This window comes from Chlamydotis macqueenii, chromosome 11 (assembly GCF_036417535.1).
Source record: "Chlamydotis macqueenii isolate bChlMac1 chromosome 11, bChlMac1.mat, whole genome shotgun sequence".
Lineage (NCBI taxonomy): Eukaryota > Metazoa > Chordata > Aves > Otidiformes > Otididae > Chlamydotis > Chlamydotis macqueenii.
Genome location: NC_141566.1, coordinates 22,960,490 through 22,977,262, shown reverse-complemented (window position 1 = coordinate 22,977,262; position 16,773 = coordinate 22,960,490). Strand labels below are relative to the sequence as shown.

At 44.0% G+C, this 16,773-nt stretch overlaps 1 protein-coding gene across 2 annotated transcripts in view; it reads left to right on the top strand.

Annotated features, from left to right (window-relative positions):
• MSN (moesin) overlaps positions 1–16,773 on the top strand; it is a 66,403-nt gene that overhangs the window by 22,393 nt on the left and 27,237 nt on the right. Inside the window, exon 1 of one of the 2 annotated variants that reach the window (XM_086756072.1) lies at positions 73–170. The exons of the other annotated variant lie outside the window; for it this stretch is intronic. Within the exon in view, the coding sequence (XP_086612198.1) occupies positions 159–170 (12 nt within the window). The 5' untranslated portion in view covers positions 73–158. Of the gene's footprint in view, positions 1–72; positions 171–16,773 lie in introns of those variants that run through there. 2 annotated transcript variants of the gene reach the window in all.

Below are 16,773 nucleotides of genomic sequence, written 5' to 3'. Positions count from 1 at the left end.
AGCGGGGCCTGGGCCGAGGGGCGGGGCCGGGCGGGGCTTGCGCCGGGGCGGGCGGGCTGAGAGGCACGGCGCGGAGTCCCGTTAGAAGCAGCGCGAAGGCTGCGGAGAGCCCCACCGGCGCAGGAGGAGCGAGCTGCCGTGCCCAGTCCGCCGGAAAGATGCCGAAAACGGTGGGTACCGCCGCCGCGGGGGCGGCTCTCAGCGGCAGCCGCCGAGCGAGGCTGGCGCCCGGGGCGGGTGTGGCAGCGGCGCCCGGGCCTCGCGGCGGGGGAGAACGGCGGCGCCCCGGCTGCCCGCCTCGCCCTCCCGGCCGGCTCTTCCCGCCTGGGCTCGCCTGCGCCCCGCCCCGCCCGGCTGCGGCTGGCGGCAGGGCGCGGTAGGCGCTGGCGGAGCCGGTGGCCGCCTCAGAAGGAGAGGGGGGAAGGAGGGGAGTCCAGGGCAGCGCGGCGCGGGTCGGGCGGCAGGGGTGCGGCGGGCGGGAGGGGAGCGGAGCGGAGCCGTCCGCCCCTCCATCTTGCGCTCTCCTCCCCGGCCGCTCCCTGCCCCGCCGCGGCACCCTCGGGCGGGGGCCCCGTCTGGGCCGCGGCTGGCTAGCGGGGCGGCGGGCATCGCCCTGCGGAGGCCGCTCCTCCTCAAAATGTCCGGTGGAGCGGTGCCTGCCGCTCGGACGCGGGTGCGCCCCGGGGAGGTGCTGGACGAAGCCTTCTAGAACTTGGTGGGGAAGTAATTAGTTCTATGGCCGCCTCTCGTGTTCTCTGGAAGGAGGAGAAGTTGGGGTTTTCACAACTTGTAATTAGTCAGCTTGAGTTGCTAGGGAGCCTTGTCCCAGCTTGACTCGAAGTATTTCTTGGCTGGAGAGATCTTGGTACTTCAGAAAGTCTGGTCAAGTCCGTACTTGACACTCGCAGCAGGAGTGCAGTGACTAATGAGGAGCATGGGGTTTTTCCATTGATTTCTCCTGGTTGGAGTAACAGAATTGATCTTAGCCCTTCCTTGATAAAAGAGAAGGAGCAGGCTAGAAGGCTCTGAATGTTTCCTGGCTGGGAGTGGTCTGAAAGGGCCTAAGAACATCTAATGTTTAAGCCAAGAGTCTGTGGTTTACATAAAGGAGAAAAAAACCCGAAAACTAAACAAAACTCCACTCCTATGCAAGTGGAAGTTGAAATGGAATCCTCTTTCTTTTTTTTTTTAACAGATAGTTTGATTTTCTTACTTTAAAACAGATATTAAATGCCTGTTTGACTGACTTCTGCTTTTCCTGCTGTCTTAAATGCCAGCTCTGTGAGACAATAGCTGGATTATTATTTTTTTAAACATCAACATTTAAAGGATATCAAACTCGAGCCACTCAAAGGTTAAGACAGTATTTTCTAAAGCTTTAGAAAGGCCTTTCTTCAAACATCAGCAGTGATTAGTGAAAAGTTACTTCCTAAAAATAAAAAATACAGGCAACAAATTCAGTAAGATTAACTGAAGTAGCTCATGTTGGGGGACTTATGTGTAAAATCCAGTTGAGACCTTTTAGCCTGAGAGTTTACAGTTGTGATAGTGACTTCTTTTAGTGTGATTCAGCCAAGAAATCTTGAACGTGTTGCAGAGACCCTTATGAGGCAAGGTTCTCGCCTCTCACTACAAGGTGCTCCCTGCAGCCTCTGTATCTGCAGACACACCCTAGGCTGGATTCCCATTCTCGGTCTGCTGCTTTCTGGTTCTGACAGAGCAGTTCTGCTTTCAGAGCTTTTAAAAACTGAAGCAGACAAAGAAATGCAAGTGTTTTGCTGTAACACTGTATATTGCACACCGCAGATTCCGCAGAAAGCGGTTCAAATGTGTGTGCCCATTGAGGTACAGAGCTGCAGGCCTCCTGCTGTATCAGCCGCTAGCCTTTGGTTTCCTGCCCCATCTGCCCTAGTTGCAGATCCAACTGAAATAATATTTTAAACATTACTTCTTGAGCTGTAGTCTGCAGGAACAGGATATGCTGGCATAACTGTGTAATCAATTCTTCATGTGAAAGAAACATGATTACTAGTGTGCTAGCTTAAGATTTGTTAATAGCTACATAATTAACGAAACAGTAAAATGCAAGTGACTTTCCTCAATCAAGGTCAAATGTGGGTGAAACCTGAGCAGTTAGATGTAGCTATATGTGCGCTTCATCACAAAAATAAATCCATTGTGAGGAAGACAGATGGAGGAAATGTTGCAAGGAACAGTTCTGGCTGGGCAGGAAAAACAGTTGTGTCTTAAGTGTTCGGTAGCTCTTATCGTTCATCTCGCCAAGCTTACAGAACACGCTGCTGTGGCTGCTCTGTGGCTTGAGCAGCAAAACCTGTTGAGTTCTGAGTCCCTACTGCTCCTTAAGCTAGGCTAAATGTTAACACATCTAGCTAGAGATTGCCATTTTGTTACATGAGATTTGCTACAAGTGGCACTGTGCTTTGGTGCACTATTAATAGGAATCCAAGATTAACTTTGGTAACCTTTGAACCAGTGGCACAGGATTTGCTGTGGTGAAGTGTTCTGTCTGCGCAGCTGGGGGTTTGGTTGGGGGCCTTGTAGGCTGTGTAGAAAGTCCATCATGGATTGGCCTGCTGATCCTGCTGCGCTCTCCACAGGAAAGCTTCGCTGTTTTATCTGGAGTGATCTTACAGTTAAACAACCAACTCTGGTTTATAATTTTTTTTTTTTTTTGTTCTGAAAAGTTTGCAAGATATAAACTGTTAAAGCATACACCGAAAAAGACACACAATTCCCCCCACGCTTTGTGTTGCAGAGGACTGGAAGTAGTTGAGTGCTAAAATGCCTCTTGCAAACCGTTGTCAGTCTCTGAGAAGTCTCTTCCCCCATTTGTGAGAAGTCTGTTGATTGACCGTGAGTAGGCTCTGAGCTCATGCTTACTGACCAGCGCTCTGGTCTCTCACTGAGTCATTTCAGGTGAGCAGAGCTGGAAGTCACACTGCATTCCAAATCCTGATAGAAGTAAATGAGCTGTCCTGTTGATGGCTAGTCCAAGCACTGTAATTAATCACTTGAACTTTAATATTACAAAAAACTATCTTATTTGAAGGAGTGGGAGGGAACATGACCTTTTTTATACCAGTCATGTCCATTTAATGGGCTGATACTGTACTGTATTTTTAGCTATCAGCAAAAATCAGGATTCATTAACTGTTTTGCCTGTGAGTGTACTTACTTTGTGGCTGTATGAATGGCTGGGTCACTGAGAACTTGAAATGTGAGCATCTGTTGTGTGTGAGGCATGCATTCAACTGCCCTATCATTGGGGCTCGAGCAGTTCTGTTTTAGGTAACAGTCTTTACTCATTGTAGAGAAGTGAATTTAATCAGAGCTAATCTCTCAAATACAGAAGGCTTCAAACTAAGGTATATTAAATTTTGGACTCCTCTTACTGTATTAGCAGAACTGTTTCTCTCAATGTTCAGACTATAAGTCTCCAGGTTTCTGGGGCAAAGTGTTACTCAGAGAAAATCAACTTGGATGAGCATGAAGTCTTCAACACAAATAAGTTTCATAGGTCTCAGTTCTATGATGCTATTTAAGATTTTTTTTTTTTAAAGGTACTCTTGACTTTTCCCTTAATACTTTATGAAACTGGGTGTAGCAATAGCCATTAGGGCCTCCAGGGACCCTATCTGTAGCTTAAATTTATGGTCCTAATTCCCAGTTGGCATCGAAAGGTCCTTGAAGCATATCTCCCTTTGTTCTTTGGAACTGCATAGGTCTGGTTAGAAGAAAGGTAACTGAGAGACTGGGATAGGTATCAAGAGAATCCTCTGGATAATTGCTGATGTGTAGCTATTTGCTACTACACTTGTTTGGGTGATCTTACCCCCCTCCCCCCCCCCCCCCCGCTCCATCCTTGTGGAATTTGCTAGAGGTTTTGAAAGCTGAGGTGGAAGGGTGGGCAGGGAGCTTTTCTCGTGGTGCCCTGGGTTTGGATCCCGTTGTGCTATGAAGGAACACTAGAAGCATTCCAGATACCTTTTGTCTTATCTGAGGACCAGCCCTTTGGTGTTACATGGAGGGAGGGAGAGAAGGAGTGCAACTTGGGAAGCTTGGTGGCACTGATCAAAGTTAGAGAGGCTTTGGTGTGTCATGGCTGCTAGCTTGTTAGACAAACTCTGTACCTTTGTACTCCATTGTACCTTTCCTCCAATACTATCAGATATGTGGAGTTTCTGTAAAAAACATTTGGGAGCTCCCAAAGACCTTGCTTAACACAAGTCTATGTTGCCCCCATTGGTGAATTTCAGGTGACTTTGTACGTCAGAAGCAACAATAGCTAAAACATGCTGAGGGTGCAGTGGAACCAGGTAAACTACTGGACTGGTATACAATGAATTATCTGTAGCTTTTTATCTACCACAGGATTTTACAAACCAGGAAAGGCCTTTACACCCTAGCTTGTATTGTATTTGTCAGCTTGGTTCCTAGATTCTGCAAGAATAGCAAGGTTTTACCTCTTGTGCAGATGAAGCAGTTAAGACTGATAGTGAGCAAAAGCTTCTGTTTGGCACTTCTCGGCCTTGTATGTTAAAGTTAAACAGGGAGTTTAAAGAATACCATTGATAAACTTAGCATTCTCTTTGTTTTTAAATACTGGTAAAATCTTGCTTCCTCTTCTTATGGTAAGCCTCGCACCTAACTGTAGCGTTGTGCATAAAACATCAGTTATAGTGGCTCCAGACTGTAGTGAGCAAGAGCTGTTCTGAGTGCCTGATCTGAATTGGTAGTCCTGATCCAGTTCATAAAACTTCAGTGTGACAGTGTTAGGCCTAAGAGTGCTCACCATACCAGAGGATCTAGAAGATTAAACGTGTTAGTTGAGTTCTTTCTTTCATTTTTGACCTCTTGACTTGTTGCATGGGCAGATGAGCAAGAAGCAGGTTGGTGAGGTCCATGTAATAAAAGGAGCCTGAGAAAAGCTTTAGATCTGCTGCTTCTGCTGTAAGAATCCTATGGGTAAAAGAGTGCCTAGTATCAGGGGTTGGTCATCACAAATATCCTGTCCCCTTCAGATTTCCAGGCAGGACCTTTTTTGGACCTGCAAAGGGTTACAGCACTTTCCATGGGGTGACTCTGCTTTGTCTGATTAATCACCCTGAAGGTTAATTAAAATTCTTGCTTCTCTTGTGAGGATAGCTCATAAGATGTCTTAATATGGACTCCTTTTTTTGACAGGAAATGGCATCACTGCCTCTAGAGGAAACTTCTTTCAGTTGTTTTATGTATCGTGTCTGGTCTGAAGTGAAATCCTCCTGCACAGAGCTCACTAGAGTCCCTGGGTGGCTACGCGAAAGACGGCTGTGAACTGAATCAGAAGGATTCAAATACCTTCTGTCTTTGCTTCGCGTGAGGCTGGGTGTGCAGGGGGAACGGGACCCTTCCCGACGTGCTGGGCTCTGTGTGTCCTTGCTGATCAACCGACTCTTTTTCACAGAGAAGCTCTGGAAGAGGTAGCTCTGGCCCTGCTCCAGGTTACAGAGGAAGCTGACTAAAAGCTTCCTCCAGCTACGTCATCTCCTGGACTCTTTCCTGGCTTGGTGCAGCTCAAACAACCTTATTTGGCTGACTTCTTTTTTTTCCCTCTTCTTTTTTTTTTTTTTTTCTTTTTCCCTTTTGTGCAGCGAGAGGGCCTCCCTGAATCTGCACAATAAAGCTGTTATCTGTGCTTAATCGCCGTTCTGAGGACTACAGTGGGGTCTGCCTGAAAAAGAGTTCCAAGATCTCAACGCTGACTCCTCGGGTCTTGTCCCTTCCCTCCCTCCCGGTGTCTTGTTTATCTGTCTGCTAAATGATTATGCTAGAAATCAACATCACCCTGCGAGGAGTCTCTGCTCTTGGAGACACTGTTGGAAGAGAGGAAATCCCTCCCTGCACGGGAATAATCCAGGGCAATTAACTGATGTAAATGAAGAGCACTAGTAAGCAGCCAGTTAATTGCTTGCTTTTCCCTAGGGCTGTTTGGGAACAGCAGGAATTTACATAGTGTAGCCAATAATATTGCATCAAACGAATTTGTCTTTATCCCATCTGAAACGTCTAAAGCAGGCTGAAGTCTTTAGATTTATGAAAGGCTACTCTTTCGGGCAAACCTCTTTGCAGCACTTCTGTGGCTGTTTCTAGGTGGAGCATTTAAGTGTTTTGGAAGTTATGGGCATAAAATCCACCCTTCTGACTTCAGTAGCTAATGCTGACTCTTAGTGTAACGTTTAAAAGATTGTGTAGCGAATAGTTGGCAGGGATGTAGGAAGAGACGGTCACAGGCAGGCTGGATGGTTATAAAACCACAGGATCAGCTGCAACTGTTTGGAGGTTTAAATTTTAACTTTAATTAAATTAAAATCCAGAAGTTGATATCATCCTAAGGTGATTGAATCCACAGGACTTACAGAATGGCAGCAAATGGTTCTGAAGGCACTCTGTAAGGAAGTAAGGCAGTTCCACTGCTGACAAATTCAAGGAATATCAAGTTGCCTAAAAAAAAAATGTGGTCATACAAAACCCACACAATACTTTGTGGTCCAACACATCCTCTTATATGAACACAATCCTATTGGTATGACAACTCACTGGCAACTTTGGAGTTCCAGTTAGAAGTGATGGAGAAGGAGGGATTTGTAGGTAGGTATTAAAAGTAAGTGTTTACTTAAGCAGACACTTCAGTGAATGGTTGACCTGTTTATATGCAAGTTAGCAGGAGGCACATGGCATAGAAGTCTTTGTGTAGACGTACTTGGAAGTGCTTCCTCCTTGTGTGCAAGAGGTGGTTCTTGTAGAAGTCGACCAATGGTGTGTCTGGGCAGGAAAACTCACGAACAACTGGTGCTCCAGTACTATTTTTTTTTGGGTTTAGCAAAGTAATGCTGACAATTGTTCAAGAAAGGATGAGCAAATCAAAATTTTTCATGAAAGGGTAATAATAAAAATGCTTAATATTTATTTCAATTGTATGAAGATTTTTCTAAATTGAATTTAAGCTAAAAGAAAACTTCCATTCTCATCCTTACCTTCCCGTTATTTTAAACAAAAATTTTAATCTGCCAGCATGTTGGGTATTGGACGCATGAATATAGCTTCAGATTTGCTCACTTATTTTCCTGGTGAGATTCTTGTTGCTTTCATATTGTATTTTGAGCATATAACTTCAAGCTTCTTTGAGTAGCATTCTAAAGGTGGAAACTGGAAAGTTAAAGGTTCTTGGTGAACTTGGTTTCTCTGGCTTCTTTCAAAAGAGATTTTTTTTTTTCAATGCTTCAAAGTCTTTTGCTGTCTTAGGATGGGTAAGAGCTTTTAATTTCTGAGGAATTTTGTTCTGTAGTGAAACTACTTTCTGTCCAACATGCTTGCAACATACAAATAGTGCTTTTGATCTAGTTGTTGGTCTCTAAAAGAGGTAGGACTGTCCATCACAACCTCTACTTAGAATAGTTCATTTGGAAGGGTTATATGACTATTATCTAGTCCAACTGCCTGACCAATTCATGGCTGACCATAAGTTAAAGCATGTTATTAAGGACATTGTCCAAATGCCTTTTAAACACTGACAGGCACGGGGCATCAACCCCGAGCCTATTCCAGTGTTTGACCACCCTCTGGGTAAAGAGATGTTTCCTCAAGTTGGGTCTGATCCTCCCCTGACGCAGCCTTGAGCCATTCCTGCATAGAATCATAGAATAGTTAGGGTTGGAAGTGCCCTTTAAAGGTCATGTAGTCCACCCCCCTTGCAATGAGCAGAGACATCTTCAACCATATCAGCTTGCTCAGAACCCTGTCCAACCTGACCTTGAATATTTTGTGCCCTGTCCCTGGATCCCAGGGAGAAGAGGCCAGCACCTTCCTCTCCACATTCCCTCCTCAGGAAGCTGTAGAGAGTAGCGAGGTTGCCCCTCAGCCTCCTTTTCTCCAAAAGAGACAAACCCAGAGTCCTCAGCTGATCCTCACAGAACATCTCTTCCAGCCCTGTCGGCACCTTTGTTGCCCTGCTCTGGATGCATTCAAGCACCTTAACATCTGTTGTAGTTCAGCCCCAATCAGGACCAGACTATGCAGTCTCTCTCACTCCCCCCACCCTCCGAGAGAATAGGGAGAGATAATATAAGGAAAAAAGCTACCACCTTAGGCCCTCCTCACTAAACAAAACCACAACAACATCCTTAAATGGTGGGGCCCAGAACCGCACACAATACTCCAGGCACGCTGCGCCAACAGTAAATACAGAGGGATAATCACCTCTTTTGACTGGCTGGTTATGCTGTGTTTGTTGCACCCCAGGATGCGGTTTGCCATCTTGGCTGCCAGGGCACACTGTTGGCTCCTGTTGAGCTTACTGCCCACCAGCACCCCCAGATCTCTTTCTGCAGGGCTGGATTCCAGCCGCTCCTCTCCCAGTTTAGACTTGTGCCTGGCATTACTCCATCCCAGGTGCAGAATCTGGCATTTGTTCTTGTTAAATTTCATGCTTGTTGATGATTACCCAATGCTCTAATCCTCTAGATCTCTCTGCAAGGCCTTATGTCCTTCAAGAGAGTCAACAGCACCTCTCAGTTTGGTGTCATCAGCAAACTTGCTAATGGTGCATTCTGCTCCTGCATCTACATCCTTGAAAAAAATACTGAACAGAACTGACCCTAGGATTGAGCTCTGAGGAACACCGCAGGTGACAGTTGCGAGCCAGATGTAGCCCCATTCGCTGTAGCACTTTGAGCCCTGCTGTCCAGCCAGCTTTTCACCTAGCACACCATGAACCTGCTCATCTTGTAGATGGACAACTGATCCAAAAGGATGCTGTGAGGGACAGTATCAAAAGCCTTGCTAAAATCCAGAAAAACTACATCCACTGCCTTCCCTTCATCCGTTAGGTGGGTGACCTTACTGTAGAAGGACATCAAATTGGTTAGGGCTTTCCTTTTGTGAACCTGTGTTGAATGTGCCTGATGATTGCATTGTCCTTTAAATGCCTTTCAATAGTGCCCAGTTACTGAGTTAATCTAGTTAATATCTGACCACTAGAACAGATCTTATAGTAACTATATATCAAGAAAGCAAAACTGGCTGGAAAGCTGGATCGATTGAAAGAAACTTGCTTGTTTTGTAGCTTGTAGTGCCGTGGAGGCAGTAGAATACTCAGTGTGTAAGCAGTAACACACAAAATTGTTACACAGTTTGTGTGTGTTTCAGGTTTGTTTTCTTTTTTTAAAAAGTTATCCTTTAGGGATGATACTAGGTTATATTACTCATTATACATTTTGCTAAGTTTTATTTGACAGTGTCAATTAATGGAGACACTATATAGCATGCACAAGAAAGGTCTTGCTTTTCAAGTTTTCCACTTGTAACTACTACATGCTACATATCAAACGTTAAGATCACTGTACCACTTAGGAGGTCAAAAGCTTAAGGATCAATAACTGTTTCGCCAACATCCGGATATTTCATTTGCTCTTACATATATCTGTATATTAAGGAAACTTAAAATTACTTTTTTGAAAGTGGACTGGTTCACTTCATTTGTTTTATTGGGTAAATAATGAGAACTTCAGCTGAGACGTATTGAATCTAGTGTCTGGCTGTATTCTCTGCTCTGTGGCTACAGTTATCCTCAGCAAAAAATCAGGATCTGAGTTTACCTCAAGCTGAGAAACCTTTATTCTATTTCTGAAAAAGTGCTGTGTGAGCAACTGGATTTTTGTTGCAGTATCTGTGTTTTTCACCATGGAGTACTCAGCAAGTGAATTTGTTTGCGTTGGTGAAATACAAGCAGCAGTGAGCAGTAAAATGATTGTGTTCTAGGCAATATCCACAGTCTCCTAGAGAACTAGAAGCTTCTGTATGGATGAACCATTACATGTGATTGCTCATTTTGTGAGCTGCCTCAAAAACTGTATGGTTACTAGTAGCTTGAATAATGGGGTCAGAAAAGGCTAGTATTACTTATAATACCTGAAAGCTCTGAGTTCATGGCTGGGGAGGTTGTGGGCTTTGATAGCATTCTTACTTGGCACCATAAAACACTTTATCGTTAAGCCAAGAAAATATTTGAATAACCAATGTGTCTTACTCCTCCAGCCTGCATTTCCATTGTGCTCTCTGGGTTATGGGAGCTGAACAGTAACTTAGTCTTTCCTGGAATCCTCAGGTGTCAGGCTTTCCTTGCTGCTATAACATTAATCCTTTGCTCTAAAAAGCAAGCAAGGAGCCTCTGTTACCTGAACTTGGTGTTCAAAAATCCCAAAGTGTTTACTAGCTGCTGATGTAATCTTTTTTTTTTTTTTTTTTTTTTTTTGGCTTAAAGCACTAAACTGCAGCTAAAACTGATGGTATTCTGACTCAGCCATGACAAACTGGGAAGCAGTAAGTTCTAGCAGGAAGTTCCTGCAGACTCTGAATTTTCTTTCTCTTCTTTTAATGACTTGCTGCTGCACGTGTTTTAGACTACATGAAATCTACAGGCATCAATGTCTCTTGCCCTGATGGGCACAGTGTATACCTAGGGTGTTGTGCTGACAGACATACATGTGGAAGTGAGTTAATGCTCAAAAAACCCCAAGTTTGTGGGTGTGGGTTGGTGGTGTGTTGGTTTTTTTTTCTTTATCTTGCTCTGTGGTTTGTTACTAACATCTCAAGTTGAAGGTTGACTGCAAGCTGCAATGCAACGTGTTATGCTCAGTTTGAAAACTCTCTGCACACCCAACAGAATAGGGTAGGTATCTTCTTTGACTGAGGATACACGTTAGCATCTTCAGCTGTAAGAATATATCACTACAGTGTCTGTCATGAGTCTCTGTATCAAAAGATAGAGCAAGTAGAAGGACTGAGTAACTTGAAAATCGCTGAAAGATCAGAGTAATCAACTGAAGATGAAATGTCCTGAACAATACTTACTTCAGCATCATACACAGGAAATATGATGCTATCTTAGTGTTCGTTCTGACAAATGCTAAATGATCCAGTAGAAATCTGACAGAAGGCTGTCCTGCTTCTCCTTTGCTGCTAAAGTTCTGACAAATTTAATATAATAGGCTTTGGTGTTTGCTCTGTATCTGGTTCACCTCTGTGCAAAGTCTCTGCTGCCACTAAGCACCAAATGTAACTTAGAAGAGGTGACCAGCCCCTTCTCCCATGGCTATGCTTTGAAAGTTTTTCATTCACACTACACAAAAAAAGCTGTTTGGATGATTCTTCTTTTTACCTAGAACCCCTCAAATTCCTATAAGATATTTCAAATTTAAGATTCACTGCAATCATAGCTTGCTTCTCAGTAAGCTGATGCCCTTAGTGTGGAGGAGAGCTGCATGTTACGTGAATCTTTACTTTGTATCTTGGGAGCGTGTGCTGCGTTACTCTGTCCTCTCATGTTTTTCCTTATCTTTGCAAATGATGATGTGCAAATGCTTTGGTCTCAGAAAAGTTTGGCATAGAGGACTTTCCAGTGAGATGCTTTTACGATATTCTAATGACAGCTTTTATTTGAAGTGTTTGGAAAGATCTGAGAATTATTTGGATCTGAGGGGATTCAGACAATCTTGTAAACCAAGTGATTTCGTGGGTCTGCCATTCCCTTAGAGAAAGATGGGGTTTTAGATGCATTCAAGTGCATCTGTCTGTTTTCACAAGCCTGAGCAAGAGCAGTTGGCTGCTCTTACTGCTCCTGGTGTTCTAGAGATGTGCAGTTGAGGGTGAGGTATCTGCATGCAGGAATGTTGAAGGAGCCCGAGGCTTTGATCTAAGTTGAATTAATGCCTGCGAGTCCTGTGCAGCTGTCCCTTAGCATATGGAGTAACACTGAAAGCATAACAAAAAGCAACCCTACACAGCAGGTCTGAATAAGAACTGAGCTCTCAAGTTGACGTAGGAATGCTTCTTGCAGACTCCCTGGCTCTCATTAGTCTAGTAAGTTTTACTGTTTGCTTTCATAAGTTGTATTTGCGTGTATGTTGACTTACACAGGTGATGTCCTCAGCATCTGTCTATTCTCTTCCTACTACTCAGTTGTGTTTTTCTCAGTTTGGACCTCCAGCTTCAGGAAGACCGCTAACAGTTTGGCTTACCTTTGGCTGTATAAAGATAGTCTATAACATCTCTGTTCGTAGAGGAGGTTTAAAGCACCTAAATACTGAAACTTAATCGTGTAAGGAGATTGCTCCTGCTCGCTTGTTACAAGATGTCAATTTCTGCTATGAGTGTTATCAATGTTTAAGCTAATGCGAAGTAGCTCCTCAACAGCCTCTGTGTCTTGTAGAATTAGTGGAAAAGCTGGGAGAGAACTCTAGAAGTCATCCATACTCAGAGCAAGGCCGATTTCTAAGTTGGATAATTTTCTAAGTTAGATTGGATTGTTCAGGGTCTCATTTTTATTAGAGCAGGACAACAGTTCTTGACAAAGATACCTTGGAAAGTACAGGAACTTGTGAAGTATTGTGTAGGTGCCTGGAATTTCTTAACCTCATCTTCTGAAGTGCAGAGGCATGGAGAAAGTAAAAGACCTCGTCAAGTATAATGATTAAAAACTATCAAAAGGAAACCCTTTTTTAAGGAACACTTAACTGGACTTGTGTTATCTGTTGTGTTTGCTGCTGTGCAGAGTGTCTCTAGTTATGTGCAGGCAGTATTCTAAAACCACTTTCGGACACGAAGCTAGCACAGGCCAGAAGATGATATTAAGCAGCAAGAGTCCTGAGGTGGTATGTTACCGATGCTTTTGATAGGTGCTTCTTACAGTGCTTACAGCACTGTCAGAACATGCAGCCCTGCAGCAAACTGGGAATAGCTTGTGTCTATAGCAGTCACCAGAAGTCTAAGGCTTTATTCTGTTCTTTAAATTGTGCCTCTGTCTCTCTGTAAAATTGTAGAGACAGCTGCAGCCTTTAACTCAAATCCACCAGATACCAATTATGTTTGGGTGGCTGTAACTTTTTTTTTTTAAATAGACTTTGTGAGAACAGGCTGAAAGATTCAGGAAAAAGTACTCCAGAGTGGAAGGGGTAATTAAGTGTCTTTTTTATATTCGGAAAAAAAAAAACAAACTTTTTTCTTCAGTTTAGTCAGGCCTTCTGTATCAGCCAACATGATGCAGAATGTTGTTTATTTTTGCACCTGCAATGATCCAAATGATACCCTCTACTATGGCTGGTTTTTGACTGCTTGGTCTAGTGGTGTCTGCCTGATCTGTAGAACGCTCAAGTATCACCTACCCTTAAATCTGTGCGTTGTAAGGGTAGTACGTGATGGAGCTGTATTTAAAAGGAAGGCATGTTAATAGATCTTACTTGACCACTGGGATTCCTGGGCATTTAGCAACACCTTCATGCATGCATTAGATTTCAAGTGATAACTGAAGTTTATCAGGCATTCTTTTTGAATGGCACAATTTCAAACAATGTATTTCAAGTGATATATGAGTGTGAACTCAGAGTGTGCATTTAATAGCAGCCTCTAATGAAATAGATCAACTTGGTTGCATGTCTGAGAGCTTTGATGGTTTGCTGCCAGTGTAAAGTTTTGCTCCATCTGCGTGTTCCTGCCTTGCACTGCCTCTATAGTGCATCAGTTCTGTCCTGCTAGCTCAGCAGAGAACTGGGTTAATGCATGCACACATGTGGCTTGGCTAAACCTCACCAGGGGGTTGTGTAAGGATAAAGCAGGTGTACCTGGGACCGAGGAATAAGTGGTTTAATAGCTTGGCCCATCTTGTCCAATTGTACCCAAAAAGTCGCTTTCACCCTTCCCTCTTCCGGTAGCCTGTGCCAGTAGCAGTACCGCTGAGTAAATGTGGTGAATGGGACCAATGAAATGGTTCTGCTGGAAAAAACAACAGGTAAGCTATTCTTGGCCTGATTCATTCTTTGGTCCTGCTTGTGGGATCTGGAGCACTAATATGAACCCGAAGAAGGCGGTGGGAGGGTGCAGGCTGTTTGGGACTGTTTGCAGAGGTGGTGGGACCACACCCTGCGTGTGCTGGCACTGCTCTCTGTGGCTCCTCGAGCAGCTCTGCAGCCTTTTGGGACACAGGGTTCTGGGTATCCTGGTGTTGTAACTACACTTCTCTATATTGGGAAAGCTCAAGTGCTTGAACAAGATAGAGCTTAAAATAACAAAAGGTACTTCAGCTGTCACAAGCTGGTCTTTTATAAACTATGGCCAGTACCAACAGAGCTATTTAAAACCTAAAATAGGTTAGTGGTGAGAGAAGCAAATGCGGGTGGGGAAACTGAATATTAAAAAAAAAAGTGTAAAGCTGAGTTGTTTCTGGGAAATCCTGCATTTTAGGGAACCATGACCTAAATAGATGTGAAAAGGCAGCTAGCCTAAATGAGACCCTGTACTGAAAAGAAGTTGCAGGGTTTGTCTAGCACACTGGAAATGATAAAACTGAACATCACAGGATGATGAAACAGCTGTACCTCACACTTGACTGTGCCTGCAGTTAAATTTGGAGGGATGGCTCATAGTCTGGGCAGTCAGATCCCACAGTAGGGCTGTGTTCTAGCTCCTAGAAGTCTGGCTATTGTTCAGATATTCAGTGAGCGCTGTGAGCTGGCCAAGAACTTGATGTGCCACACCCAGGCAGGGCTTTGGATGTCTGAAACAGGCTGTCCTGTGTTCAGCTGCCCCTTTCATTACCAGTGAGCTGAAACGCTAGGTATCTCTTGGTTGAAGGACAGAGAAGCATGTGAAACAGATAAATGTGCGTCTGACTGGTTCATCCAAACATGACAATCCTTTGGAAGGAAGAGTCACAGCAGTGATCTTCACGCTATCTTCTCTGTGGAAAGTTTCTTGAATGATAAGTGGAGCGTCTGAGTGTAGGTTTTTTTTATTTACTCTTAGTTCTAAGTTACTGCTAAACCAATTCTTAACCGCAGGTGAATTGAGAGACCTTTACATAGGGAGTGAGCATTTAGTCTATTAGCTCATTAACCTCAAGTACTTACTGTACATGTGGTGCCTCTACGCAGCTCACGCTTGTCTTCTTAGCATCCTGTCTTGATCTTGTTTTGAGTCCCTTCCAGCTTGTAATTTTGGCAGACATCCTCTGGATGCTAGGTTTGGAAAGCTTATTGGCTGTCTGGAAGTGCATCTTGGCTACCAGGCTTGTCTGCTTAACCCCCTGAACTGGGTCTTTGCAGCTGTTAAACAGTACTGGGGAATCCTCTGCCTTTGGCGTGAAGCTTGGGAGGGAAGAACTAGACTAAGGCAAGTTTATAGGTGGGGGAAAGCTGCCCTCTAAGTCTTCTCAGAAAATCTGAAATGCTTCCAGTGCTGGTGGGGAGTGTTGGAATAGTTTTGCTGGTTAAGTTACAGCAGGAGCAGGTGGGATCATAACACTGGTGTGCAGTATACAACTTCAGGAGTGGGGTGAGGGGCATAAAATACTTGTAACCTGCAAACAGGATTGCCTAGAAGGGGCACACAATAGCTGCAAGGAATGTCACTTGTACCGCTGCTGGCATTTCAAACACGCCCACTGCTTTTAACTGGAAGAGTTTCAGCTGGGGATGTGGTTATGCTCAGACATGTGAAGTACAACTGCAAACACCACTCCTAGGGTGCGGAGGCCATAATAGGCATATACTGTTTCTCCAGGGAACAGCACCTTCTAACAGGCACAAAACAAATGGGTGTTTACAAAACAAAAAACACCCCAAACAAAACCCAAAGCTACTCAGAGTGTAGAAGTTGAATGACAGTGACTGCATATGGCTAGATTTTGCTTTGAGTTTTACCTCCTGATCCAGATGTTATGGAAAAGGGGTCAGGGTTGTCCCGCCCTAGTTTTTAAAAAAAAAATAAAAAAAGAATCTCCTTCTGGGTTTTGGCTGGTAAAGGGTGTTCTCTCTAAGTAGCTCAAACAGCAAGTACAAAAATAGTTATTCTAAGGGCCTCTTCAAACAAGCTCTAAAGAAATAATAGCAAATGGCAATGTTAATGGCCTGGAACAGCTACAGGAAAGCGAAGGGAGGTGCGTGAAGAATCTATTTATGAGAAAGGAAATGGCAAAAATAGAGGAATTGATCCATTGCACAAGGTTGTAAGTTGTGTAATAAGTGGCATACAAGTATCTGGACTCGACTGTAAATGTGGGGATCCACCCATGGCTACTTTTACTGGCCTAGTACTCTCATCTTGCAACTCCTTTTGTCAAACTGAAACTTTTTTGCCCTCTGGACAGGGTGGCAAGCTGCTAGCAGCACTGGTGTTGAAACACCGCTGGTAGGATGTGACTACTTACGATCTGCTTGGTTGAAAAGGAAGGAATAGTATTCAAGTAGCTTTAACTTGGAAGCATATGATTAATGATTTTGGAAGCCATGTAGGGCTAGGGGAATTCCTTATCTTTTTTTATTGTTTTGAATGAATAATTTTGTGGTAATCTTCTTATAAAGTAGAACCTTTATTCCTGAAAAAGTTGCCTGCCCAGATAGGATCACTAATTAAATTGGGTAAATGATGCCTCCAGAGTTCTAATGCTGAGTTCTCTAACCTGTTAAGAAGCTCTGTCACAGCCCTGGCTTTGCATGGCTCTGTCATTGTGTTCCTAGTGTGTTATTGTGTTCTGGCTAGCACTAATAGGAGAAGGCAGCTCTGGACCTTTGAAACATTGATTGTGAGAAAGCTGAAAAGTTGGAGCAAGGTGGATGAGTGAAGGCAGCCGTAAGTAGACTCCCTGACTAGGTAAGAGTGATCTCTGGACTGATGGACATGTCCTGCAAGAAGGCTCCCCTTGGGCTCCACGTGGTTACCCGGTAC